Source organism: Mangifera indica, chromosome 17 (assembly GCF_011075055.1).
Source record: "Mangifera indica cultivar Alphonso chromosome 17, CATAS_Mindica_2.1, whole genome shotgun sequence".
NCBI lineage: Eukaryota > Viridiplantae > Streptophyta > Magnoliopsida > Sapindales > Anacardiaceae > Mangifera > Mangifera indica.
In genome coordinates this window covers 5,032,822-5,060,156 of record NC_058153.1, presented here as the reverse complement: position 1 = coordinate 5,060,156, position 27,335 = coordinate 5,032,822, and the positions used below count along the sequence as shown (strand labels likewise).

Here is a 27,335-nt window from a genome sequence, read left to right as displayed (position 1 = left end):
ATATATATTTTTTATATATTTTAAATTTAAATATATGATAAATATGCTTAAAATAGTAAAATATTACAAACTCGTATAATACTTTAATAGTACGCGAATTACGGCCTCTGTAAAAAACCCCACCAACACATGGGCCCACAGCCAAAAAAATTAGAGTCATACATTACTTGTTCTGTGCATGATGCAGCGCCTGATCAACGGCTCTCATTTCAATTTTGAAAGACGACAGTCAGTGTAATTTCTGAAAAAAAAGCGGTAAAATATGCCACGTCATGAAATGCCAAACTGGCATTGGCTCCAATTAGGATGGACATGCACGCGGATGAAGAGCTTTATAAGCTCTCTCTTCTCTTCTCTTCTCTTCATCTTCAACTTGAAGGCGTGCGATTTTCCTCTCAATTACTCCTTCATTTTCCTCTCTATTTCACAAAAGCTAAAGAAGAATCAAATCTAATCAAATCATTTTCACTCTTGGAAGTTTCTTTTACATGATTTGATTACCTTCTATTCCTTTTGTGTTACAGCTTTTGAACCTCCATATTTTTCACCCTTTTCTTATTTTCATCACTCTGCAAAAAGAAATGTATAATTGGGAGAGGACACTGAGAGAAGACCCATATAGGCAAGAGAAGAAAAAGCCAAACCCATCTTTCTCTTCCTCCCTTCTCGATGAAATCTACCGTTCAACTTGGACGGACGACGGCACGACCAAATCTCCAGATTTGAAGTTTTACAGAGAAACCATGCAGAGGAAGCAGAGCAGAAACAGTGTCAAAAGTAACAGAACGGTTGAAGAGGATGAGGTTTTGAGTCTTCGTCGAGCTTGTTTGATTGAGAAATGGATGCAGAGGAAGGTTAGTGAAAAGGACAGCAGCAAACAGAAACAAATTTTCACAGAATATGAGAGAAAATCACATCAAGATCATGATGCTCTGTTTTTTAGTTCGGCCTCGAGTTCTTCAGATTCGAGTTCTGGGGGATTTTCTTCCTCTGATACGGATTCCTTTTACCGTTCGAGAACGAGGTCTTCTTGCTTTGTGAGGCCTAAAATGGTGAAAACGAGCGTCATGGCTCAGCCAGAGAAAACAAAGAAAACAGAGAGGGCTCTGCTTTTTGAACAGAGAGAAATGCATATGTTTGATGATTACCACTGCAATTCTGGAGCAAAGCACACTCCAAAGCTTGAAGAAACTCTCATCAAGTCAAAATCAAGGGCCTTGAAGATTTACAACAATCTGAAGAAGGTGAAACAGCCGGTTTCACCGGGCGGTCGTCTCGCAAGTTTTATCAACTCTCTGTTCACAGCAGGGAATGCAAAGAAAACCAAGAGTTCATCTTCAATTAACGAAAACATATACGATTCGAAATCAGAGAGAGACCCAAAGTCTGGCCAAGTTTCAACATGCTCTTCAGCATCATCATTTTCAAGATCATGTTTAAGCAAGAATTCACCTTCGACAAGAGAGCGATTACGCAATGGAGTTAAAAGAAGCGTTAGATTCTGCCCAGTTAGTGTAATTGTTGATGAAGATTGCCGACCATGTGGGCACAAATGTTTATATGAAGACGAAGGAGGCCTAATGTCCGTTGCTGTTCCAACCGCTTGGACAATCGGAAAATCCCCAGCAAGAAAGAAGGAAGAAGAGCTAAAGTTTAAGGGGATAGAGAGAAAAGAATGCGAGGATAAATTAGCCCGAGAGTTTTTGAAAGATTATCATCGAAATCAAAGGAAAAGTGAGTTAATCATGAGAGATGTTCAAGTTAATTATGAAGACGACGAAGACGAGGATGATGATGACGACGCTGCAAGTTACTCTAGTTCGGATCTGTTCGAGCTTGATCATCTTGCTGTGATTGGAAACAGTAGGTATTGTGAAGAGCTTCCAGTGTATGAAACTACTAATGTTCATGCTAATTCTGCCATCGCTAATGGCTTGATAATGTAATTTTACTTAAATCATCACATAGAACAAAAGTGTTGTAAAATTTTTCTTATGGGAAAATTTTGTGGTTAATTGATTTTCATGTATGGTTTTGTAGTCAAATGTAGAGTTTGAACGGTCAAATAAGAAACTGCATCAATAGTTTCAGAATTAGGTAGAAAAAAAATAAACTTTTTGAGTATCCTGATGGCAAATGTAGAAGAAAACAATGGGTGGAAGCAAAGAAAAGAGAAAAGTGCAGATGGGAAATTGATTTTGATCTGAAAAGTAAGAAAAAATATATGGGGATGCGTTAATTCTTGAAGATGATCCAAACTGACAAACAAGAAGAGTGGTGTGATGGAAGAAGAAAAAGAGAAAAAGAGAAGAGGGAAAACGAAAGATTCGAGATGGCAATCACAAGCAAAATGAGAGGGGGGTTGTGATTGTAAAAGGGAAAGGCAGATCTTCGCCCACGGGAATAGAGAAAGTTGAGAGCTTTTGCTTTCTATACTTTTATTTTCTTTCTCTGAATTTCAGTTGAATCAATGTGTTTATGCTTGTGTTTGTGTTCGTGTTCGTGTTGGGTTGGCAATTGGGATGGGGATGGCCCCTTTACTTGAACATTGCGTTACCGAAATACTATTAATATCTCTCTGTCCCAACTACCAAGAAGACCAGAAAAAGGGACAATTCTGCTGCTGCTGGGTGCCTAACCCTCCTCTGCAAGTCTCCTTTCATTGCCTTTTTACTTCAATTATATTTGCTTTCTCGTATATTTCAAATTTTTTAACAATTACTTCTTCATCTTATGCTATAAATTTCAATAGAGCTATTTGTACAATTTTGTGTATAAATAATTATATATTATTATATATTTAAATATTTTTTTAATTTTTAATAATCTAATAACATAATGATATGTCACTGTTTATTCATATAATATTATTTTATAAATTTTGGTTAAAATTAAATGACGGTAGCATGACAAATGAATGAGCAAAGAAAATGGAGGTTCCCAAACTTTAATAAGGTTTAACTATGTTAACAAATAGAACAATATTATATGTGCACTTTTAAGTATATAATTGACATTAAATAATATGTTATAATATGAATAAAATTATTTTATCTTTAATTTAAAATCGATTAATTATATAATCATATATTATCTGTATACTCAATTATATATTTAAAAAATATGAAGTTTTATTGTAACATATAATATTAGTACTATATATATATATATATAAGATCAAGGTCAAAGACAAAAAAAAAAACTAACACAGAAACAAAAACCTTAATTTATGCATGAATCTTTAATGTTTTTTATCAAAATGATCGTTTACAATTCGTTGATGGATCTCAATAGAATATCAACTCATTAGACAAATCTAAAACAAATTCGGATATCTAATCAATAACTTTATTTGTTTCCTGAGACGTATGCATATGTCAATTTTTATGACATATAGTATTGATGTTTACTCTAACGTATAGAATATATTAGATAGATGAGATGGGAAAAAATAAAAAAGGCCATGAATAAAAAATGAGAAGAAATGAATGTATTTTTATCCAATATTATCAAACTAATTTATATTTTCTCCATAGATTAAATGAAATAATATTTGACATGGTATTATTGGACAAAAATATGCATGAGATGATGCGACAGTCACACTAATACTTTCTTATTTTGTAAAAAAAATAAAATAAAATAAATAAATAGATATTCTTATAATTTAATTGTTATTATTAATTTCTAAAACAAAAAATATAAAACAATTTTTAGATGATTGTGTAAAAGGTTGATGAGTTCATCTTATTTAAGATTCTTTCCACAAGTGAGGGAATGAAATTTCAAATTTTGGCAATTAATTATTTTCTTTCTTTGTATAGCTAGGCAATTGATTGCATTCAAAACGAAGGTTAATCCCTTATATAAATATATCAATTAAATTATACATAAATTAAATATATAAATAATATATTATCATATAATTAAATAATTTTTAATTAAAAATAAAAAAATTCAATTACATTAAATAAAATATTAAAATTTTTAAATAAAAAACTTAGATTTGAAGCTCTCCCACGTATATAAAACTTTAAAAACATTAACATCACTCTAAATAGATATGGGTTTATGCCCTAAGCAGCTAGGGCTGTATTATGAAGCTAAATGAATAGTCTTTATTATTATTTTTTATTATTTAAGTAGTGCAGGTTTTTGACAGAAAAATAATTGCAATAGGGAAGAAAGGAGGAGAGTACGTGCAAATTTATAATAATAACTGGCACATGATTTAGATTAGAGGCCCCTCTAAAGGAAGGAATCTTACAAATGTGGCGATTCATATTAATATATTCAGTGCTCATTTTTTATGCCTATTCATTTTTTTATTCATAATTTATATATAAAAAATATATTATTATGTAATTAAGTATTATTTTATATTTAATTTAAAATTATTTAATTATATAATAATATATCATCTGTATAAATAAATTATATAAAAAGATAAATAAATACATATAATTTTATTATAATATATACCACTTTAAATTTGATGTATATTATATAACTATTCCCTAATATGCTACCATGTGCAATCTGAACTTGCATATAACCAAGAAAACAAAGGGAAAATATGAACAAATCATAACATATTTTTATTCCCTGTTAATCCAGCACCTTTAAAAAATAATTCTTCTGACTCTTTCAAGTAGAATTTGCTTAGGTTGTTCTCGGACCTTTCTTAGTGCCCTTGCTTTTTGTTAATATACACTTTTATTTTTAAAAAAAATACTACTAACAAGAAATACAGTTTCAGTTGATATTGTCTTGACTCCGTTTGACCTTTTTGATCACCAAGATTTAACAAAAATAAATTATCTAAAATAAAAATGAGTAGATATAACTAATTAGAATAATAATATGCGTACTTACTTTGAATAAACAAATAAATATACGTTTATATGTGTTATCATATGATTGAATATTATTTTGTTCTTAATTCAAAATTATCCAATTGTATAATGTCATATATGAAGTGTGTATCATTTGTGTACTCAAAATAGATACGTATAACTTTATTGAAATAATTATTATGTTTGATTAGATATAATAAAATAATAATACGTATTATTTTACTTAAATATTTTAAAAATTATTGAGTACAATTATTCTAAAATGTTTTTCATGTTATTTTGTTATATTAATCGAAATTTAAGGTATTTTTATTTAAAAAAATTAATAAGTAAATATAGAATAATAACAAAATCAGGATTACTAAAATATTTTATTATCAGATAAATTAAATAAAATAATATAAGAGTTTCAAATTGTGAAATGGGGATACAAGGATATATATATATATATATATATATATATATAAGGAAAATTGCATAGTTAAAAGAGGATTAATTCATTGTTATGAGACGTAATAATGAGGTATAAATAAAATTATATAGGATGAGTACGTGAAAAGCATGCAGAAGGTTGTATTGAATCAAAATGGGGAAGTCCCATCTCTCTAGTCAAAATCTAACATGATCAAATGATTAGAAGCTAATTATAAAAGACATTATATTAATTTCAGCGGTGGTGGATTCGTAACTAATTCTGAAAAAAAAACACTACTTTATAGCTTCAAACTGGAGTTTAATATTGGGATTAATGCTTTAATCTTACTTAATTAAAGACTTCGTACGGTTGGTGAGGTGGGGAAGTTGCCAGCTATAATAAGAAGAATAATGTTATATCAATGGTGAAGAGGGTTCAAGAGATAAACTAATTGCCTAGGCTTTGACTCCTTCTTTCTTCACCAACTTAATCATCATGTTCCTTCCTCTCCATGGATGAACAAGACTCTACTTCTATACTAATTAGGGGTTATCTTAACTACATATTTAGTTATTTAGGGCATATATATACATCGAAAGATACAATCAATGGTAGTTGAAGTTTCCCCTTTGAAGATTCTTGATGTGGGCAGTTTGATTTCCCTAATTAACATGTGCCTATGTATAAATTTCCTTTTAACTTTATAAATAAGATGATAAAAATAAATTTTCTCTTCAGGGTAACTAGCACTTCATGAGCTTATTGAACTCCATCACATTGAAAATTATGAAATTTTTTTTTTCAGTTACAAAAAATCCTACGTAAGTTAGATAATTTCTTTGAAATCGAATCAACTACACTAAGTAACTAATGTAAGAAATTAAATATAGTTACAAATTTTATATACTTGGATTGTTATTCTTCAAATTGGAATTGATGCGATTTGTTGCTTTGTATTGTTGTGATCAATATAGTTTTCTTTCTTCTGTGAAAATGTCTAAAAGAGGAAGAAACTTTTTCTTTTTGTGTAGTTTTGGCATTATGTGTATGTTTATTGTATTGAGAGTTGAGCAACAGTTTTGGGACTTTAAAAAATGCCCAATTGTCCTTAACCTCCCTTAACTATTATGAACAGTAATATAAAGTAATACATATTGAACATAGGTCGGGTCAACCCATTATAAGTGGATCAAACCTTATAATTATTAAAACCTCAGATTGAGTTCATAATCATTGTATTAAATAATTTAAAAATCTGAATTTGATATAACATCAACCATCTCAAATCCAAACGCTCTTCCTTGGGGAATCCACATTGCTTGAAGCCTTTCCTAGAAAGAAGATAAAAGATATCCACGTTGTTTATACTATGATAAACAAATACTTCTACCATTATAAATTATATATTAAATGAAAATTTGGTACACCTGCATTTTATTTGTAGCTATTATCAATATGTCTGATGAGTATTCCCCAGCACATAACAAATGGAGATAGCCCTTTGAATTTGAAGAAAACCGTGTGAAAATTGGTTGCTATAAAATTGAACAAGTTTGAGAGGTATAGATGGACCACTGCGAGATAATTTCTTCTGCTTTTGCTTTGGTAGTAAAAGACAAACTTATCTGATCGAAAGGTGATCCCTAGGTGAATATTTTTCATCAAAATCACTTCCAGCTTTTCCTTTGTCCTACGAATTTACAAAGCCAGTGATGAAGATGACATTTGATATTGCACAGAAGAATCTTGTTTTCTTTCCCTTTTATTGCTTCTACAATTTGCAATACTCCCCGACTTTAAGACTATTCAATTCCACCGCAATACTGCCAAAGTGGAGACCATAGGTCCGATAGTTTAGTTTTTTAATGTTAATGGTAGGTACCCGACTCAAGTTTGGATTGTTAGAAGTTTTGGTTAGATAAATTCAGTTTAGTCAAATCGGGTAATTCAATTGTCTATTGACAATTTACAAATGAGTTTAAAATATTAATAAAGGTAAGTTGAATATATTTAAATATTATTTTTAAGTAAAAAAATATTATTTTTATTGATTAGAGTTGAAAAAGTGTTTTTAAGCCAAATCTTAGATAAGAAAATATTATCTATTTTTTAAAGGCCATTAGTTTGAGAAATGTTTTAAAATTGAAGAATTTTCTTGAAAATAGATTCTTTTAAGGATTTCTTAGTATAAATTATCATTAATTTTGATAAAATTTGATAAAACTACATAGATATAAATAATTATTATATTTGATTAGAGGTAATAAAAGAATATTAATATATTATTTTATTTAAATACTTTTAGGTATAATTATTCTAAAATATGTTTTATGTTATTTGTTATATTAATTGAAAATTAGATTATTTTTATCGTAAAAAAATTAATACATAAGAATATAGTTATAATAAAATCAAAATTATTTAATAATCCTTTAATACCTAAAGAGTATGTGATAATCAGATCAACCTTTATATTATCTATTATATTATTATTAATAATAAAAAATTATCAGATAGTAATATTTAATCTCTCTAACCAAACGTACAATTTTTGTAAACACCAATAAGATAAGAAACATGGTTACACCGTCTCTCTAGAGCGAAAATAATTTTAGAAAATAATCCACCCTCATGCATGGTTAGCGTCAAGCTATATAGACAGGAGGACCACAAAATTGTGGTCCAAAATCAGGTTTGTTCGCAATCGCCGTGAGTTTTAGTAAATCCCGCCCAAATCGTTATGAGTTTCATCATTTCACTCTTCCGTAAAGGTTAAACAAATTGCAGAGACAATATCAGTCACCTATCCCTTCCACAAAATCTAGATAAGGCAGCTTATTTTATGCACATCAACTATTTTACACCTTGTTCATGTTTCTCTGATCACTTTAGCTGCAACTTTAATTAACAAGTGATGAACTTACATTATCAGGATCATTTTATGCAGTCCTCAGAAGCAGAAAAATTTGCCTTTATTTGGGCGATATCTTCGGTGTTGAGCTCGCCTGCAAAGCAAGGAAAGGGCATCGACGAAGGTGAGAAATCTGGTGGATGTTCCCGTGGAATGAAGGATTGCATGACCAACACCAACAAAAGCAGCATCAGCAGTCCACATCCAATTGGAGGAGCAGGTAATTTGGACCACAAATAATGGCTAGCAAAATTCATGATATAGTGATTTTTATGACTGGCTGCGTAGATTTGGTCCCAATTTTTGATAAATGCACTGTCAGAGATCAATGTGATTTTTATGCGTTATATGGAATTATAATGTTGCTCTTCATCTTCATCAAATTTAAGTCTGGCGAATTTTAATACCATGGATACATAAGTTGGGCCTTGGTCTTAAAATTGATGCAAATTTCAACTGGGTTTTTGGGCTTCTTCAGGTGGAAGAGCTTAAAAGAGAAGTCCAAAAGCGGAAAGAAATGGAATGAACACATGAGCATTCAATGAATAATATTATGCATATCTACTTTTGAGTATATAATAAATACACATATGATATATATTATGTAATTGAGTATTATTTTACTTTTAATTCAAAAACATCCAATCACTTGATGATATGTATTAAATATGTATCAATTTATATATTCAAAGTGGATATACGTAGTTTTATTACTATTGACTATATTATCTTCAAATAGCACAGAACAATGGTTGCTTGGAGCTCATGTCATGACCCATAACAAACAAGAACAAGTTTAGTGCCTTCTTGACTATGATATTCTTGATGTCAATGTTAGTTTTTGACTCTAAAGGTTAGCAAAACTAGTAGAATATTAGAATTTTTAAAGAGAAAATCTAGGTTCAAGCCTTTGCTACACTTGTGAAGCTTTGGTCACTATGCCCGGAGTTTACCCGTTCAACCATAAAGGAGTTTGGCAAGGACTTGAAGTTGTAGCGAAGTGAATATTTCCTGGTTTTTCCGATGAAATATAGTTAAGAAGTGGACACATTGTCAAGACAATAATATCATTTTCTTCTCCAACTTATGGATGCATGCCTCAATCCTATCATGGGTGGATGGTGACATGAAGAATTTGTGAATTGAATGAGTATTATTGACGAAATGTTATAGAATATATAACATTACAATGTAGTTTGAAATAGAATCTTAATCCTAATAAAAAGAAAAAATCATGTATAACAAGTCAAAATCATATCGAAATCAGAATCAAATCAAATTAAAATGAGATCAAATTAGAATATAGTCAAGTAAGAATCATATCGAATAGGAATCATATTGAATTATATCAAAATATATGTTTCATTTAACACTCCTACAATTGCAATGAGAGCTTATAGAGTTGTAATTGGAGACACAAGAAGAGAAAGTGCTCATGAGACAACCCCTTGGTAAATAGAACTGCAAAGTAAGATCGGAGGAACATGGTGGAGTCGAAGACCTTTATGAGCAACTAATTCACGAATGAAGTGTAGGTTATGTTGATATGTCGAGTGCAAACATGAAATGTGAGATTGGCAGCCAAGCAAAAACAGACTGATTGTCACGAAGTAGAAATGCAGATTAGTGGAAAGGAATGTCGAGTTCATGTAAAATATAACAAAACAATTGAACATTAGGAACCACATGTGCGAGGGCTTGTTACTTGACTCTACACCAAAATGGGACATAGTTGTTTGTTTCTTGGTAGTCCAACATACAAGTTACATCCAAGAGAAACATAACCAATAATGATAGAACATTGTGTGGAAACATCGACAACTCAATCGTCATTTGAATAGGCAGAGAGATGAAGGATGCGGTCACAATGAAATATACAGCCATGAAACAAAATGTCTTTAATATATTGACAAATGTGTTTGATTGTACACATGTCTCGGGGAGTAAAAGCAAATAGTTGTTGAGCAACCTGATTGACAACAAAAACGATATTAGGTCAAATGAGAGTAGGATATTGAAGAGCACTAACCATGCTACGATAGAGTAAAACATTTGAAAATAAGACATCATTAACAGATAATGATGTCTTGAAACTAACAAGAGGAGTAACACAAGGAATGCATTAGTCAAGCTAGAAACGTCGTAGTAGATCTACCATGTAGCGAAGTTAAGAGAGATACAAAGTGATGGATTGTCGAACAACTTCCATACCAATGAAGAAACTCAGCATACCCAAGTCCTGACAAGAGTTATGAGAGGTGTTTTTAGAGTTGAAAATTCATGCTTTAGATTCTCAAACTCTTTTAAATGATTACTTTGGATTCTTAAATTACTTTCTGTTTTACCATTGTATTCAACTTGTAATTTAACAACAAAATACGTGTAAACAATGAAAGTATCATGTTTTTCTCTAAGGAAATCTACGTGTGGATATTTTGAAAAATCATCATCATATACCAAAATAAACCTCTTCCCACCAATGTTTGCATAAGACCCATAAGGTCCATATGTAGAAGTTCTAGAGTACTTGAGGTGGATGTGTGTAGTAGTGGTTTGTATTGAGACTTTCTTTGTTTACCTTGTTGACATGGTCTATAAATCTTTCCTCTTACTAGTTCTAATGTCAACAGACCTTTCATAACTTTTTTTTTGGTTGATAATTTTGTGAGTTCTCTAAAATTTAGTGGCCCAATTAATAATGTCAAAGTTAAAACTGTTAGCTTTATCATAAACAATTTGATTAGTTAACAAATAACAATTGTTATTAGATCTCATACCTTCCAAAACACATTTTCCTATTCTATCAAGAGCTTCACTCAAGATTTTGAAAACTGAATGTTATGATCATAGTCTCATATTTTACTTAACCTAATGAGATTAGCTTTCATTCCATTTACAAACAAAACATCATGCCAAGAAGGCAATCCAAATATATTAATTGGTCCTTTACCCTGTAAAACATGCAAAGCTAGGTTAGAATCAGACTAAACCGTTTGGTTGTTTTGCTTTAACGAATGTTCATACAATAGAACTAGATTTGTCTTGGCTTAACACTTCATTTAGCTTAATTTTTCTTGCATTCAATCTTTTATGGTGCCTTTAGCATAATCAAGCTCTTCTATCATAACATCCAACAACATTTGCTTGTTAGCTAGTTAGTCAACAAAGACATTTTCTTAGTTGATTTAACCTTTTTTTTCTTATAAATTCTCATTCAGAGATTCAACTATTTTAATTGTTTGAACCATTTTAAGACTCTAATCATAAACTTTTCGTTGTTCATCATAAACTTCATCATCGAATTAACTACATTCATAAGATTCTTTACCTAACCTAACATTTGCTATTTTGGGCATGTTTGTAACAAATGCAACAAAATTTTCCATAGACTTTGGTTGATACGACTTATTTGCATCTTTACTAGTCTCACTATTATTAATTATCAGAACCATTATTTTTCCTTTCTTAAGAGTGTTAATATATTTTGCTTGTATGTGGCCATAACCCTCGCACTGTCTACATTGAATTCGTTTATTTTCCATCTCAATATGTTCAAAAATTAAATTGTTTTTGGTCTTGATATATTATTAGAATTATTTTTCCAAATTTTTGTTTCCCCTTATTAGTAACATTTGATTTTCTTAAATTTTTTTTCTAAGAAACTTGACTCTTAACTCCTAGTCAACATGACAATCTCTTTCTTATCATCCAAAATTTCAAAATCAATATTTTCAGTCAAACAATATTCAACAATGTTTAATTGTAAGACATGCGTCTAACTTCTATTTATCCCATCATTTTAATGTGAGTTTCAAGAATAAAAATTTTAACAAAGAAAAAATTTATTTTATTATCGTCGTTAATATTTTTAATGACAAAAGTTATAACAATGGTTAATAATAAATTTTTTTTTTTCATTAAAACTTTTTAACAATAAAAAATAAATTTTTAACACTATTTTTTAACCATTAAAATTATAATTTTTTTTAGTTTTAAAAAAAGTATAAATAATTGATCACTAAAATAAAAACAAATGTTTATTACGATTGAATATTATCTTTTCATTATTACTTCTGTTACTCAAACTAGTTTTTTTTTGTAATGTTTATAGGTTTGATAGGAGTCAATCAATTCATCAAGATCCATTTCTTCGAAATTTTGACATTCTTCTATTTATGCAACTTTCAGTGAAAAAACTCTTAGGTAAAATTCAAAACTTTGTGCACAAGTTTAGAATTAGAATATATCTCACCTACAAATAAGACTCATTTTATACGTCAAAAGTTTTTGATAAAAGTTAGAAATAAATTTTGAAGGGAGACTTGCTATGAGTCTTCTAAAGTTTGTCTTCTTAACACTCTCGGTTCTGTCATTTTTGTTTTAATTATAAGTTTTCTTATGCATTTTTAGCTATTTTACAATTAATTATAACTTTCATTTGATTCATCGAAACAAAATTAAAAATCGGACGAATACCTTTCATATTTTAATTTGATATTTCAAGTTCAGCATTAGTCCATTGTTATAAGGTTTTGATTATGATAATTCCTTCTTCTTCCATTTTAGGATGTCTCCCACCATTAGCAATAAAAATCCAAACTTTTTTATCAATTGACTTCAAAAAAGACCTCAATTCTTCTCTTCCAATATGAATAGTTCTCTATCCAATATGTATGGGTGGTCTATTTGTTGAACCACCGTCATGGAGCATATCGATTCTAATAGACAAATTGTAGTAAAAGAAATCAAACATAAACAAGTGAGCTAAAACCTACCCTGCATGGTTCTACTGAATATATGAGATTTGAAATCCGCTCTGATACCAATTATAAGTTCTTTTGATACAAGTTCATTGTATACACACTTTGTGAGCACGATCAATACATAAGCAATTCAACTACGATTTTAATTAAACATGCAAAGAAGTGAAAAATTATTAATAGAGTAAAACGATCCAGGGATTTTTACATGGTTCTATAATGACCAATGTTTTTAAAATCAAACCTATGATCGAACTGGTTGTCCACTAGTTCATGGTTCGACCGGTTCAACCGAAAATCAATTGGTTCAACTTATTATTAAATTATAATGAATAAGTTTTACTTAAAAATTTGTAAAAAATAAAATCAATCAAGATACATACGCCTATAGAGATTAGAACATATTATTTTTAAGGAGTAACAATTATTAATTTGATTTCAATGAAACAATTAAAATAAAAAAAGTTTCAATATCATGATATAGAAAAAAACATAATTCTGTAAATTATTGTCTATAGAAGATATTTCAATGATATGAGATGTTTTTTTCTTATTTTTTATTTTATTTTTAAACTTATTTTTCCTTACAAATCTTTAGAAATTCATCAAATCTAATAAAAAATAATTAAATTACTCAAAAATAATTAAAATTTCAAAAAAATCTAAATTTTGGTCGAACCCAATTTTGACCAGTTCATTTTGTCAAATCCGATTTTAATCGGGTTTGACCAAGTTAATGAATAAACCACTTTTTCATATTAATCGGACCGGATTTGGAGCTTGTTTCCAATTCAACCGATTAAATCGGCCGGTCTGATCCGATTTTAAAATCATTGATAATGACTATAGTCTACATCTATGAGACCAAATCCAACAAATTAAAATCTATGATAATTATAATGTAATAAAGATGTAAAATACAAGTAAAAGATCAGTTCAAATAATACGGCACTCAAGCTTACTTAACTAAATCTTAAACCATGTTGACAGAATTTATACAGATCTAAAATAGACATGAGTATCCCACTCATTTATCTAAGTTTCCTAGTTAGACAGTGAAGCTCAAGATCCCCTTGAGCAATTGAAGTGAAATCCCTTCATCTTTGGAGATCAAAATTCCTTTGATCATAGCTTAAGCCAAATATCCTCATTCTATACTATAAGCTGCCTATCAGAAGAATTTTAAGAAAGAAATCAGCAAGAGAAAGTAGAACAAAGCTGCTATGAAAGATCCGCATAACCTTATTTAAACCAAAAGAAATCTTCTATGAAGAAATATGATTTTTTTCAGGTTACCGATTGATGAAGTGATCACAAAATGTCTTTTATGTGCACACAACATTTGTTAACATAAACTACAAAGTTTGTAATCACATTCGTTCATGGTTTGCCAAAAATATCTACTAACTCTAAAGTTTGATGTACACCATCCTAGTGAGAACCGGATAGTCTTGAAGAATTGTGCATTTAGAGTATAGTTATTAGTATCCTACGATACATAATATGTATCTTAAGATACAATACGATATAAATGAAGAACGATATGTATCATAAGATGTATTAAAAATTTTTGATACGGTAAACATATTATATGATACGATACATATTACCAATATAAATTGATATACTTTTTTAGAGAAGTTATGATGTGATAAGAGTATATTTGACAAATTTTTTAATTTTAAGAGGTATTTGTGATTTTTTTTAAAATAATGAGATGATAATTAGAATATTTTTATTTTTTTATTATTTTTACTTCAAAAAGTTATATTATATGATACGATACACGATATATGATTCAATTATTACGATTTAGAAAGATTTCACTACTGCTCAACACTTTAATCAATGGTAGAAGGTTAATTTTATATTCCGTATAATTTTAATTAGAATTTACTTACCTGCTATTTAGATTTTGTGCGTAAATAGATAATTCAGATTTCTAACATTAATTACTTAGATAAAAGTGTTATAGGATAGTTTAATTTATTGTATCAACTCCTGAAAAAACACCCCAGTGGAGCCAATAACAGCCGAGGTTGATTGATTTCCTATAGAAGCTTAATTTCAGGTCTATTTCACATTTCTGTACATTAATTCACCCACAGATTGAGGCCTGAGACCTCAATGGCGGTTATAATCTACACCATATCCATGAACAAATCTTGCATCTTCCTCCGTGTAGATGTGAGTTTCATTCAACAACCTGAAAAAGCAAGCAAACTAACCTTATATTCACACATTTTTTAGGATGCTTTACAATGTTTCTGCAAAATCTGGCATGGTCATAAGTTAAAAAGACCGAAACTTACGACAAAGAAACTGCCTTATTCATTGTGGCAGAGGAGAGGAGTGAATCACCATTTAGGTAGAGTAATTCACCATTAATCCTCTCGTCAATCCTCTGGTCAATTTCCTCAGCTTTGATAGAAAATGGTTGGTCCGAGGCCTAAAATCAAAACATATGCAATAGCATAAACAAAACGTAAATTGACAATGCAGTCATAAGCAAATACTTGCATCAAAAACATACCATAACCCATCCCCAGGTATCTGCAAAAGATGGCACATGAGCTGTGTATGCCAGCACATCTGCAATGCATAGCAGAATGTTGATAAAAGGTGACATGTTAATTTGAAAGCAAATAAAAGAATAACTGGTTTGTTGAAGAGTGGACTTACACTTGAAAACCTGTTTGATCGTGTTATATATAGATGAAAAGACCTCCTTGTGGCTGAAAACGCCTGCTGGTCCAGCCTATGTAACAAAGATTTGATGCGATGGATAGGATTTAAAGAACTTTCCCCTAGAAGGTAGACAGATAAACTAAGAGGACCATTAAAGTTGTTACCTGGGTAACAAAAATGCCATTGTCCTTAAGCTTAGACTTCAGAATTCGCTCGTAGAAGGATTTCGTGTAGAGCTGATAGCAAGGCCCTCCTTCAACAGGGTCAGCTAGATCTCCCACAATGATGTCAAATTTCTCATTCCTCTTCTCCAATTCAGCCCTACCCAGGTTTGAATAATGAACATATTACACTTGAAATTCATGATTGTCGCAATGCTACTTTCGTGAACCTTTTTTTTAAATTATCATAAAAACACTGTCCCTAAAAAGCTATAGCCCAAAAAGCTTACTTGGCGTCATTAACAACGAGATGAAGCTTCTTGTTACAAAATGCCTCTTGGTTTATTGTCAGGTATCTTCGACAGAAATCAACTACTTCCTGCAATAACGACAAGTTATTTAGACAGATGAAATTAGCCCCGTAATGAAGGATTAATAGCACAAGAATATATAAATATTCACAAAATATACCTGGTCGATATCACACATGACAATTTTTTCAATTGACTTGTGCTTGAGAGCTTCCCTTGCAGCAGACCCTTCGCCACCTCCCATTATGAACACAGTTTTTGGGCTGTTCATCATATATTAGCTTTTATTTAGTAACATATCATTATTTATATATAAGTTTTTACATATTATTTATGTATATAATGTAGCTCTAATATGGTGATATATCATTATTTGTGATTAAATTTGTGCCAATTATTTGTATATATAATATTACTTATATAATTTAGAAGTTTTTTAATCATCTTCATGTTAGAAAATTCATAGAAATATCCTTTTCTATTAGTCTAGTGAGAATTTGATCACCAAAAGACTTATTTCCACCCAAGGTTTAGCCCATTCCCAAACACACACTTGTAGGATTTTAAAAACTTAAATACCTATTCATGAGCTATTAAATTTAACCAAAACCATTAGTCATAGGGGATAAAATCGTTATTCTTTCACTAAACTCTAAAACTTTAAAAGTTTATATTATTTTCTCCATTTAGTTTGGAAAACTAATAATTTTCCCTCCACCCAAAAGTTTGAAAAATTCACATTTCGCTCTAAGGTTTTTTCTTCTTTCTCTGACAACCAAAATTCATTCCTCCCATCTTCTTCTCCTATTGTTGGCTTCCCACCATAGTAGTTTCGTCAAATGAAGACAAACCGCCTGTCTTCGTTTGATGAAACTGCTATGGTGGGAAGATCGACGACAGCATAAGAAGATAGTGGGAAGGTTGGCTAACCAAGGGAATGGATTTTGGTCATTGGAGAAAGTAGAAAAAATCCTAGGGGAAATGTGAATTTTTCAAAACTTTTTTTAGAAAAAATTGTTAGTTTTCTAAATTAAGGGGATAAATGATATTAACGTTTAGGGTTTAATAATAAAATAACAATTTTCTCCTTTATAACTAATGTTTTTGGTTAAGTTTAACAATTTATAGGTGAGTGTTTGAGTTTTTGAAACCCTGGAGCTGTATATTTGGAAATAGCTTAAACCTTGGGTGGGAAAAGTCTTTTGGACTATTATTTATTAATAAGACTGTCCATAAATTGTATACTTACTTTGGGTGACATAGGAGAGGAGGATGAATCAAGCATTCATGATAAATAAATTCATCCGATTCAGCACTCTGCATCTTCCCGTCAATCACCAATACCTTTATTTAATCAAACCCATCAAATAGTATATGATTAGTATTATATCTAAGACTTAAGACTATTGGAGGACAAAAAAATTCAACGTACCCCTGAAAGGATTATTTTTTTTTAAAATATGTAGCCACGTAAATGTTAAAATTGTTAGTCATATATCTTTTTTTTTTTTAATTTTCGCCAGTAGTGCTTGTCTCTTTGCCGATTTACCAAAATTGACAAGATCAAACTGTTTTTCCTTGGTTGTCTTCATTGGCCACAGATAACCAAAGAAATTATTAGAGATGAAAGAGAGAAAATTGTGAAAGACAATGGTGCAATTATGATGTTTTTAAATTTTAGAGGCAATCAAAATGAACATTTTGAAAAATGATAAAACCCTAAGAGGGAGGATATGCCATTTTTTTTAAATAATATACTATTTCATAAATTTTTATTTTCTTTGGGCATGTATATAAATATGAAAGAGGGTAAAATAATAATTTATAATGAAATATAATTTTTCTGTTTATTTTAATAACTAACAAGTGCGTGTTTAAATTTTCAAAAATTAGTGAATGAAAGTTTAAGTTTGTATTAAACCTTGGATGGGAATTAATCTTTTGGCCTATCAAAAAATTATTACATACTTGTGAAAGGATTTTTTGAAAAATAGTTAGTGATGTTAAAAGAATGCTAATATTGTCAATCATAAATATTATTTTATATATATAAATAAATATTTTAAATAAATAAATAATAAATTAAAAATAAAATAATTCTTAATTATATAAATATATATCATTGTTAATATATATAAAACTGCTTATTTTTAAATAAAAACAAGAGAGAAGATGGCGCTCACCTTCCCGAAACGTTTTGTGTCCAAAAGAGCAATATCCTGGTATTTGCTGGTCCCTTTATGCAGCACTCTGTTGGGAGAAGAAGAGAATAAAATTTAGACTGACATTAAAGATTTGAAGATGAAGAGATTGAGGCTTTTTTACAACTTCAAACCTGTTCAAAGCAAATGACCATTTGAGATTTTCATCGATCATTTCCTCATACCAACAAGGATCTTGATGTTGATGGTTCCCATTCTTATTCTGACTAATTGTCGTTTCATTGCAAGCCTTGGAGAAGCCATTTTCGTAGAAAATATCCACCGCCTCAGTCCCCATTCTTACTTGAATTGAATCAAATTCTCACTGCACTTGCACCTCCTTACATGCATGGTGTCCTTTTTATACTAATAATACCTCCAAAAAGGAAGATTTTTCACTGTTACACGTACAGTGCTTTTGTTCTCACGCAATTTGTCTCACATAATGGTGGGTTCTCCATTAATTCGAAACACGTGTTCTCTCTTAAAACCAGTTGGGTTGAATTTTCCAAGATGAGGGCTGTGTGGATTTAGGAATATCCAGTGAGCATGCGCATGGGGAGGCTATGACTATGAGTGAGGTGAGGTGGATGAGGCATTGGCATGGGATAATGGTGAGACCATTAAAATGACACGTGGATAAAAATCCAGCAGGCAAGTTATAAGTGGTCAAGATTTTAGTGGGGGCCAATGGTCCTCAAAAGTGGATATTATTATAAAGATCTGTTTTCCGTAATTCACCGGCTTTATATTTACAGAATCCCACAACACAAAGGTAGTTGAAGTGACAAGTAGAAGGCAAAAATGCTAATGCTAATGCAATTTGGCAAGTGGGTCTCTAAATTTTTGAGCGTGGGATTACTCCACTAATTGTGGGCATCCCACTCGTTCTCCTTTTCTTTTGCACTACCCTCATCCAAATTGAATCATTTTTTTGAAGTCGAAAACCAATAATATCAAATTGATAAAATTTTAGATGATCAATTTTGTAATTATTAAATCTGATCAATCAAATATACAAAAGAATTTGAATTTAAACACTTATTATTGATATTATATTTTTTTTGTCACTCAAATTACACTTAAAGTTATATTTTATTCATATAATGGGGAGGAGCACGAAAAGGAAGTGCGCTTTAGGTTGCAACTTTACTCATGTAATGGGGAGACAAGGCCACACCATTAATTATTTTCTTTTTTGTCTTTGTTCATTGTAAGGGCGGCTTAATATCACTATCAAAACCTTTGTGCTATACACTATTATGATTCTAATTAACATACTTTTCTTGACAAAATGACTTAAATCTACCCTTAATAGACCTGGTAAATAGGTGGATTACTCAATGATATTCACAAGTACCTGTTAAGAATTCGGTATAGGTTTCAAGTTTTCAGACTGTATCAAAAGGCATCAAGCTTTTGCAAGTGGGTCAAGGTTTCTTTCTTTTTTTTTTTTTTTTTTTTTTTTGAACTACATAATCTAACATCAGTCAAACCCAATCCCAGGAGGGATAAATGCAATTATCTCAACATTATTGACAATTAACTAAGTTTAAAATAGTGAAGAGTGATGTGGGTCGTGAATTATTTAGGGATGAGGCGTGCTGGGTGCTACCCACTAGCACTTTCAATTAGATTTAGAGAAGATGTTATGAATAAAGGCAATAGGGGACCAAGTTTGTGGGCTGCTTGGTGCTCCAAATCCTAATTTTTATCCCAATGTGTCTTCAAAAGTGGGGGGATCATGAGTGAAAATGCCGTCAAATTGTCTTGTATTGTATGATCGATATTGTCTATTCTAATCTGATTTCAAACGTGATTCATTTTTATGCTTTCCTCCGACACCAAGTGGCACAATTTCCAGCAGCCTATGTGCCTAATCCTTTAAGCATTAGGAAGATGACAAATTCTAATTTGTTTCTCCTTTCTACCATTTCATGAATGGTAGCAGTCATCTGCTGTGGTAGATCACAATCTTTCACAATAGATTTATCTCTGTAAATTTTATTTAATTTGTGATGTTTAGTGCTGGAGTTCAAACAGCTGGAAAATATTTTAAAATTAAACTTTTTAATTTACTAATTAAAAATTGAATTAGTTATTTTCACCAGTTTTTTTTTTTTAATCTGTTAAAAATCATGATAGCAAAGATGTTGATTTTTTTTTTTAAAATTATGTTTTCTAGTAAAAAATATGCTAAAAAATTGAATCATAATTTAAAGAAAAAAAGATAAATTGTTTTATAATAGGTGAATTGAGTTCTTAGAATTAATTTTACCTATGTGACGTAATTGAAAAATTACGTTTGGTTGTAATATTTAGTTTTTATTTATGATAGATGAAGGAAGTTGTTGGAATGTATCTTTTCATTGTAGCACATTTTCGCTCTTTGCACTTTTGTAAAATTGTCTCATATTGAAAAGATACACTTCTACGACTTTTTTCACATATTATAAATAAAGTTTAAGTATTAAGTTTCATTCAAACTTAAGTTTTCGATTATTTCATATAAGTGATATTGATCTTAAGAACTGAACTTATTTTTTATAAATAAATCTAATTTCTTCAAATCTATTATACTACAATTTATTTTTATGTTTACTTTTATTAAAAAACAGAAATTTTTAATTTTGTTAATTAATTAGTTAATTTTTTTAAGTTTTTATTATTTTTAGCAAGTTATATCAGACTAGTCTACGAGCATTATTCCAAGACCTTGACAATAGGCTTGACACGATCCACTATAGTGTCATGTTTAACTACAGATAACATTCGCTTTAGTTTTAAAATTTTTTAATTAAAAAGAAAAAAAAGAAAACTTTACTAAAGAGTCTAAAATATCTTCCACAATTCATACTTAGATTTTAAAATATAATTTAACCTACTTTTGAAAATACTTCATAATATATATAACTTCGTAACCAAATTAAAAAATAATAATAAAACTATACGTATTCATTTTAAATACATAAATAAATATATATTTAATATGTACTATTAAGTAATTGAATAATTTTAAATTAAAGATAAAATAATATTCAATAACATAATAACATAATATATGCATTATATATACACTTATTTATATATCAAAAAATAAATACGCATAACATTACTCTAAAAACAATCCCTTTTCAAATGAAACAATCTATATAATTTTGTTCCATGTAGGAGAGAATCAAATTTCACTATTAAGTCCATCAAGGGCCCAAGTGCAATATGTAGGAAAGAATCAAATTTTGCTTTTATCGGATCACTCCTAAGATTTCTTTCCAAAATTTAACCCGGGAAATATTCAACCACTCTTTGTTTATATGGTGGACTTGGAAATCTTAAATTTGTATCAAACAATCCCTCAGTATTGCATAATGTGCCATTCTTAATTTCTAATGCCATAATTTTACTTTGTGAGTTAAAATAGACATTTCGTTCTCTTATGTGGTCTTTGACCAAACTCACGGAGTTATACATGATAAAGAGATACATTACAAAAATAATGACTAATAGCCTGATATATAGTTATAAGTCACTTAATTAGAGGCAAACAATCTCCTAAATCACCTTTTATCTTTAGCTTGTGTGTATTTGAAAAACAGAAACTTTTTATCAAATCGAGATTAATCAATTATTTTTTAATTACCTTGTTTTTAATAAAATGGGATACAAAGTTATATATTGAATTTAGGTTAAATTATAAAGGATAAAATAGTAATATTTTTTCTTCATTTTAGAAATATCAAAGTTCATATAAAGAGAAAGGGGTATGACATGATATTTTAAATTACCAAAAAACCCTTAAAATTTTTATTAATACCCATAATATTTTAAAATCTATAATTTATCGTAAACATGCAATTATACTTTGTTGACATTCCTATCCATATTACAACTAGTATAATTATTGGTATTGCTATCACTTGTCATCATTTCTAGCTTGAAATCAGGAAGAGAAGAAGAAGGGGATGAAGCCTTTTTTCCTTCATCCCACCACTTGATGGCATCACCAATTAGCACCTGTTGGCTTCACCACCACTTGTCATCGTGGAAAGAAGGCAAAAAGGCTTGAGCTAGATCTCCAAATTGATTGGCCCCCCACGGTGTTGCTCTTGTGCCATCATTTGAGGTATGGGTAGTTTTCCCATAAGTTTTCTATCAATAGTGAGTAGCTTTTCTACGGCTTTTTTATTGAAGGTGGCTAATTTTCTTGCATTTTTTGGTCTACCACAAATTGATTTCAATTTAGCCCTCACCTTTTGATTTACTGTAATTTCCCTTTATTATTTCTCTAAAGCTTCTATCTTTGATTTACTACTATTTTTTCTATTGTCTTGACACCTTTGATTTAATTTAAATATATAAATAAAATAATATCTTAGCATTCTTTTATTACTATTAATTAAAACATAATTATTTATATATGTTAAATTATTTAAATACAATAATAATTTATAGACAAAACATAATTATTTATACATGTTAAATTATCTAAACACAACATTAATTTATAGACATTCAACTTGAAGGTAATATATTTTTGCGATAATTTTTTAGTTTTAGTAATAAAATATTACCAACTTTTGACTCCTATCAACGACAACTAGAACACAGACTTCATGAAAGTGCATGAAAGACTTCAATCCATTTAAAGTATATGTCTTTACAATTTTTTTTAACAAGAAATCTCACCCTAACTGGATCGTCATTTCAGGGGCGAACCAACAACACAAAATAGATAAAACCCCGAGTCCACTGACTAACTTCACAACAATTAAAACAAGTAAATCAAGAGTTTGATATTAAAATATTATCAAAAAAGACTTGAATCTATACTCTATTATATATAAAATCTTTTTTTTTTGTCATTTAAGCTATCCTTTAGGGGTTGTTTTTTCAATTTTGTTGGTTTTTTGGTTAGTGTTGTTGAAATAGAAATGTTGAGGGTTGTAGGGTTCTAAAGTTCGATCTTAAAAAATGTTTCTCAATCCGTTCAAGCTAATGACTAGTCATTTGGTTGGGTGATAAAAATCTCACACTGGCAATCCAATATTAAAGTAGTGCTGCCTTTTGGTTGGGTTGCAAAAATCTTTTACTTGCAGTAAACTTCGTGTCTGCTCTAACAGCAGAGTTTAAGTCATTAGACTGTTCCATTGGATCCCCAAATTTAGATGAATGAAGCAATTGACCGGGGAGGTGGGTGCTTGGCAACAGGGGGCTAGGTGCAATGAAAACATGGTCAATGCCCTCAAGTTCAATCTTCAGCATGTTTATGCTCAAGGTAGACATACTAAAGAAATATGTTGCCACAGGCAAGGAGGGCTCTCCACGAAGGGGTGGGACGAAAACTTGGAATTTCAATAGTTACCTATAATCCGTGATTGATACATTAACTATGATATGCAAAACTTGTTTTGTCAGGCTAATCTATAAATTAAAAATTTATTGGAAGATACAAACAATTAAAAATTAATTACAGTGTTCAAAACTTACTTAGTAAATATGAGAATGAAAACAAAAAAGATGCAAAAATTATACAGATATAATAAGACAATGATTAAAAATAAAATTGTTAAAAAAAATGTTATAAAATTCAGATACCGAAAAAACATGAAACGTGTATATACAAATTTAATACGAATATTGCCAATAATACGTTTTTAAAAATAATAATTTTACCAATTTTCATATACCTTTTTATTAAAAGCTTTAAAATATATTATATAAATATATTATTTTGTATTGCAGTTTAGGGATTTTTTATAATTCTATTTTTTGTATATCTGATTCTATTTTTAAATCATTGGTCTGATTCTATTTTTAACACTTTTCATATAACTGCAAGAGATATAAACACAAAGATTAGGACAAACCTCTCCCCTAATAAGGAACCCAAAATGAAAAAAAAAAGAAGGAAACTATAATTGAGGATGAGTTAGGTATGCAAAAACATTCAGAGTAACTGCCTAGTATTCTCTTGCTCCAACATAGATATAAAATCATAAAACCTTACATCAGAAAACTCTTACTGGGACACAACCCATCGCATAAGCTTATGCTACTGGAAGTTCAATAGTGGTTGTCATCACTGGGGGCACATACTCCTCTTCTTCCTTGGGAGTGTGTATGGTGACCAGGTCAGGCAAAGGTGTCATAGGCCCTTGTTTGCCCTTGGGATCCCAGTCAAGCATGATCTTAACTTTGATACCAAGAACACCCTATTACCATTTGTTGGGAGATGTCAGTATAAATTTGTAATGTGAAGCAAGAACCAAAAACACAAAAATTACAGACAATAAGTTAAGCATGAAAAAAATGGAAAATGGCAGAAGAGATAGACCAGACAATTTAGGAACCTGACCTGTCTAAGAAGAACATGTCTCACAGCTGAGTCTATGTATTCATTGACGGGTTGACCAGAGGATATCATATATCCATCCTTAAACTTCATTGACTTGGCACGCTGAGCCCGGAGCTTTCCACTCACTATAACCTGGTGCATGGATGTATAAAAAATTGAACTCCGAAAAATGTCATATGAGCAAATAAATTATTGGTGGGTAAGTTTAGCATACCTCACATCCCTTTGCTCCACTCTCCATGATAAATCTCAGTACACCATAGCATGCCCTGTAAAACAGCAAGACATCTAAGTTGTGAAGCCGAATTCCATAACAAACAAAAAATTACAAGCAAAACTAAAATACACTAAAAAATGAAAGGTGGAAGAAGAAAGATACTCCAAAGTCAGTACATTTTGATATAAGCAAGAGGAAGCCCAAAAAATCAATGTTGTATTTAAGTTCAAACTTTAGGCTCATCCAGCAAGGCAACAGGGATGTTCATATGTTGTGTTTGCGGGGATAAATGCAACTGTTTACATAAAGAAGCAAAAAGTTGAATCATGCACACAACTCAGTTTTCCTAGTTGAGCTTCGCACAAATAACCAGAGTACTTAAGTGAGAACCAAAACATGTCTCACTAATCTCTTGTGCAGTCACCAAAATCCTTCAACCTTTCCTACCTGTTCACCATATTTTAACCTAGGAACCACTACTAAAACCAACAATATTAGAAAGTTGGTAACTTATGGGATATATCCAAAGTAGTTGATCACAAGTGGATTCACTCTCTCGATGTCAAGGCTGAAACAAAGAGCTTTATCGACTCAGCCCAACCCATTGGGTTAACATTGCTATATTGGAAGAACAACTAATAAAAAAGTGTTTACAGCAAAATTCTCCTCATCAAAGTCCCTAAACATGATGTTAACCTTTCACAAACAATTAAAAATGCAAGTCAATGAAATGTACCATCCAATCTTTTGTCAAAGGGAATATGACCATTATTCCCTAAGTTATAGAGAATAGATGGAACTACAAATATGGTCATCCTCAGACACGAGAAAGTTATTCATATGTAACAAGCTCGCTGTAAAGATGACTTAAGCAAGTAAAAATAAAGAATTCAGGTGTACCAACTAATTAGGGTCAAGTATGCATATCGAAAACTAAACAATCTAAAATTGTAACTAAATGTATAAAAATGAATAAAATACATGCATCAACAGCAGTAATGATTAAGCCAAAACCCTAATAGCCAAAAGGATTATTTAGTAAAAAAATATATCATAAGTTAACATTAATGCTATTAAGCAACTCCTCAATTAAAACGTTACAACAAAATTTCAATTATTTGAAAGTACCTTCTAACTGCAAGACCTCCTAGAAGCTTGTAACGCAGAGACTCAGCCTGAGCAATGGCACAGAGACCCCTGTTGTTAACTTTCTCAGCATAGAGCTCCACACTGTTCTCTGGAAACTTGAATCGTTTCTGAACAACGGAAGTTAGCTCCCTAATCCTTTTCCCCTTCTCGCCTGAAAATTGAAAACACAATATAAGTAATAATATAATAAAATTTATGTCATATCTAAAATCCTTTTTTTTTTGGATCAGAAAAATTGAAGACCTTAAATAACTGGAGAATTTACCAAGAACGTTCTGAGTGCGTGTGGCCCTAATGATGATCTCTGTACGCATGGGAGTAACCCTAACTTCGACACCGGAGTATCCATCTTCAGCAAGCTCTCTTGTTAGGACTTCATTCAGCTCCGCAAAGAACACACCATCAGCAACAAACTGTGCCATATAATTTTATTTCGATCAACATAAGATTTTGTGATTTCATTTTTATGCTAGACCAAAACTAAGACAAGTGAAGTGATCAATCGTATAACTCTTGAGTTATGCTATGAAAAACATGATTATGAAATTAAAACAAGAAAAAGAGACTGACTTTGCGCTTCTTGCTAATCTGAGTAGCCATGTTGGTCGAGAATCAAAAGACACGTAGCTGCCGCTGCTTCACCGCCTGGGACTCTTGTGCAACTCTTTCAGTAAGCGAAACCCTAATTTTGGTGTGACTCGACGCCTCCTATATATATGTTTTACATTTGCATGTTAAAAAATGACTTAGATGGGTGTATATAATCGGACGGGTGAAAATGACTACTTAAATTTTGACGGATATGATAAGATATTAGAGATCGTGTGTAGTGATGCTCCTCGATGAATCATGCGGATTCCTTCCATTTCCTAAACAATAATACTATATATATAACTTTTTAATACAATTTTATATATAAATAATAATATGTTAATATATAATTAAATATTATTTTATCTTTAATTTTTAATTATCCAATCATATGATGATGCATCATTGTTTGTTTACAAAATTATATACAAAACTCTACTCTTTCCCAAAGGTTTGGTGAAAAGATGATTCAAACTTCAAATTTAAAAAAGTCATTTGTCCACCCATTTATACAATAATAAAAATATGGGGAAAATGACTATTTTCCACCCAACTTTTAGGCATTCTCCAACTTACACCCACAGGAGATGAAAAACCTCTATTCCCACTTATGACCAAACTGCGGTCCAAATTTTCAGTTAGGGATAGAGGTAAAATCGTTATTTTAACTATAAACTTTAAAACTTTAAAATTTCACCATTTCCCCCCTCTAGGTTTTAA

General features: G+C 30.5%; 3 protein-coding genes across 3 annotated transcripts; 1 reads left to right on the top strand and 2 right to left on the bottom strand.

Moving 5' to 3' along the window:
- Nucleotides 1-385: 385 nt before the first annotated feature.
- On the top strand, nucleotides 386-2,025 carry LOC123200384 (protein BIG GRAIN 1-like B). Its single transcript, XM_044615553.1, has one exon. The coding sequence runs from the start codon at nucleotides 582-584 to the stop codon at nucleotides 1,944-1,946; it is 1,365 nt and encodes a 454-aa protein (XP_044471488.1). The 5' UTR covers nucleotides 386-581; the 3' UTR covers nucleotides 1,947-2,025.
- Nucleotides 2,026-14,911: 12,886 nt separating this feature from the next.
- On the bottom strand, nucleotides 14,912-18,731 carry LOC123201000 (thermospermine synthase ACAULIS5-like). Its single transcript, XM_044616440.1, has 10 exons — nucleotides 18,438-18,731; nucleotides 18,286-18,352; nucleotides 17,352-17,446; nucleotides 16,263-16,365; nucleotides 16,082-16,170; nucleotides 15,795-15,951; nucleotides 15,625-15,700; nucleotides 15,476-15,534; nucleotides 15,255-15,391; nucleotides 14,912-15,148 (listed from the first exon to the last, which is right to left on the bottom strand). Exons 1-10 carry the CDS (start codon nucleotides 18,599-18,601, stop codon nucleotides 15,067-15,069), a joined length of 1,029 nt encoding a protein of 342 aa, XP_044472375.1. The 5' UTR covers nucleotides 18,602-18,731; the 3' UTR covers nucleotides 14,912-15,066.
- A 5,464-nt stretch (nucleotides 18,732-24,195) lies between these two features.
- On the bottom strand, nucleotides 24,196-26,755 carry LOC123200999 (40S ribosomal protein S3-3). Its single transcript, XM_044616439.1, has 6 exons — nucleotides 26,595-26,755; nucleotides 26,290-26,437; nucleotides 26,004-26,175; nucleotides 24,873-24,927; nucleotides 24,659-24,790; nucleotides 24,196-24,515 (listed from the first exon to the last, which is right to left on the bottom strand). The coding sequence occupies exons 1-6, from the start codon at nucleotides 26,622-26,624 to the stop codon at nucleotides 24,351-24,353; spliced, it is 702 nt and encodes a 233-aa protein (XP_044472374.1). The 5' UTR covers nucleotides 26,625-26,755; the 3' UTR covers nucleotides 24,196-24,350.
- Between the last annotated feature and the right edge of the window lie 580 nt (nucleotides 26,756-27,335).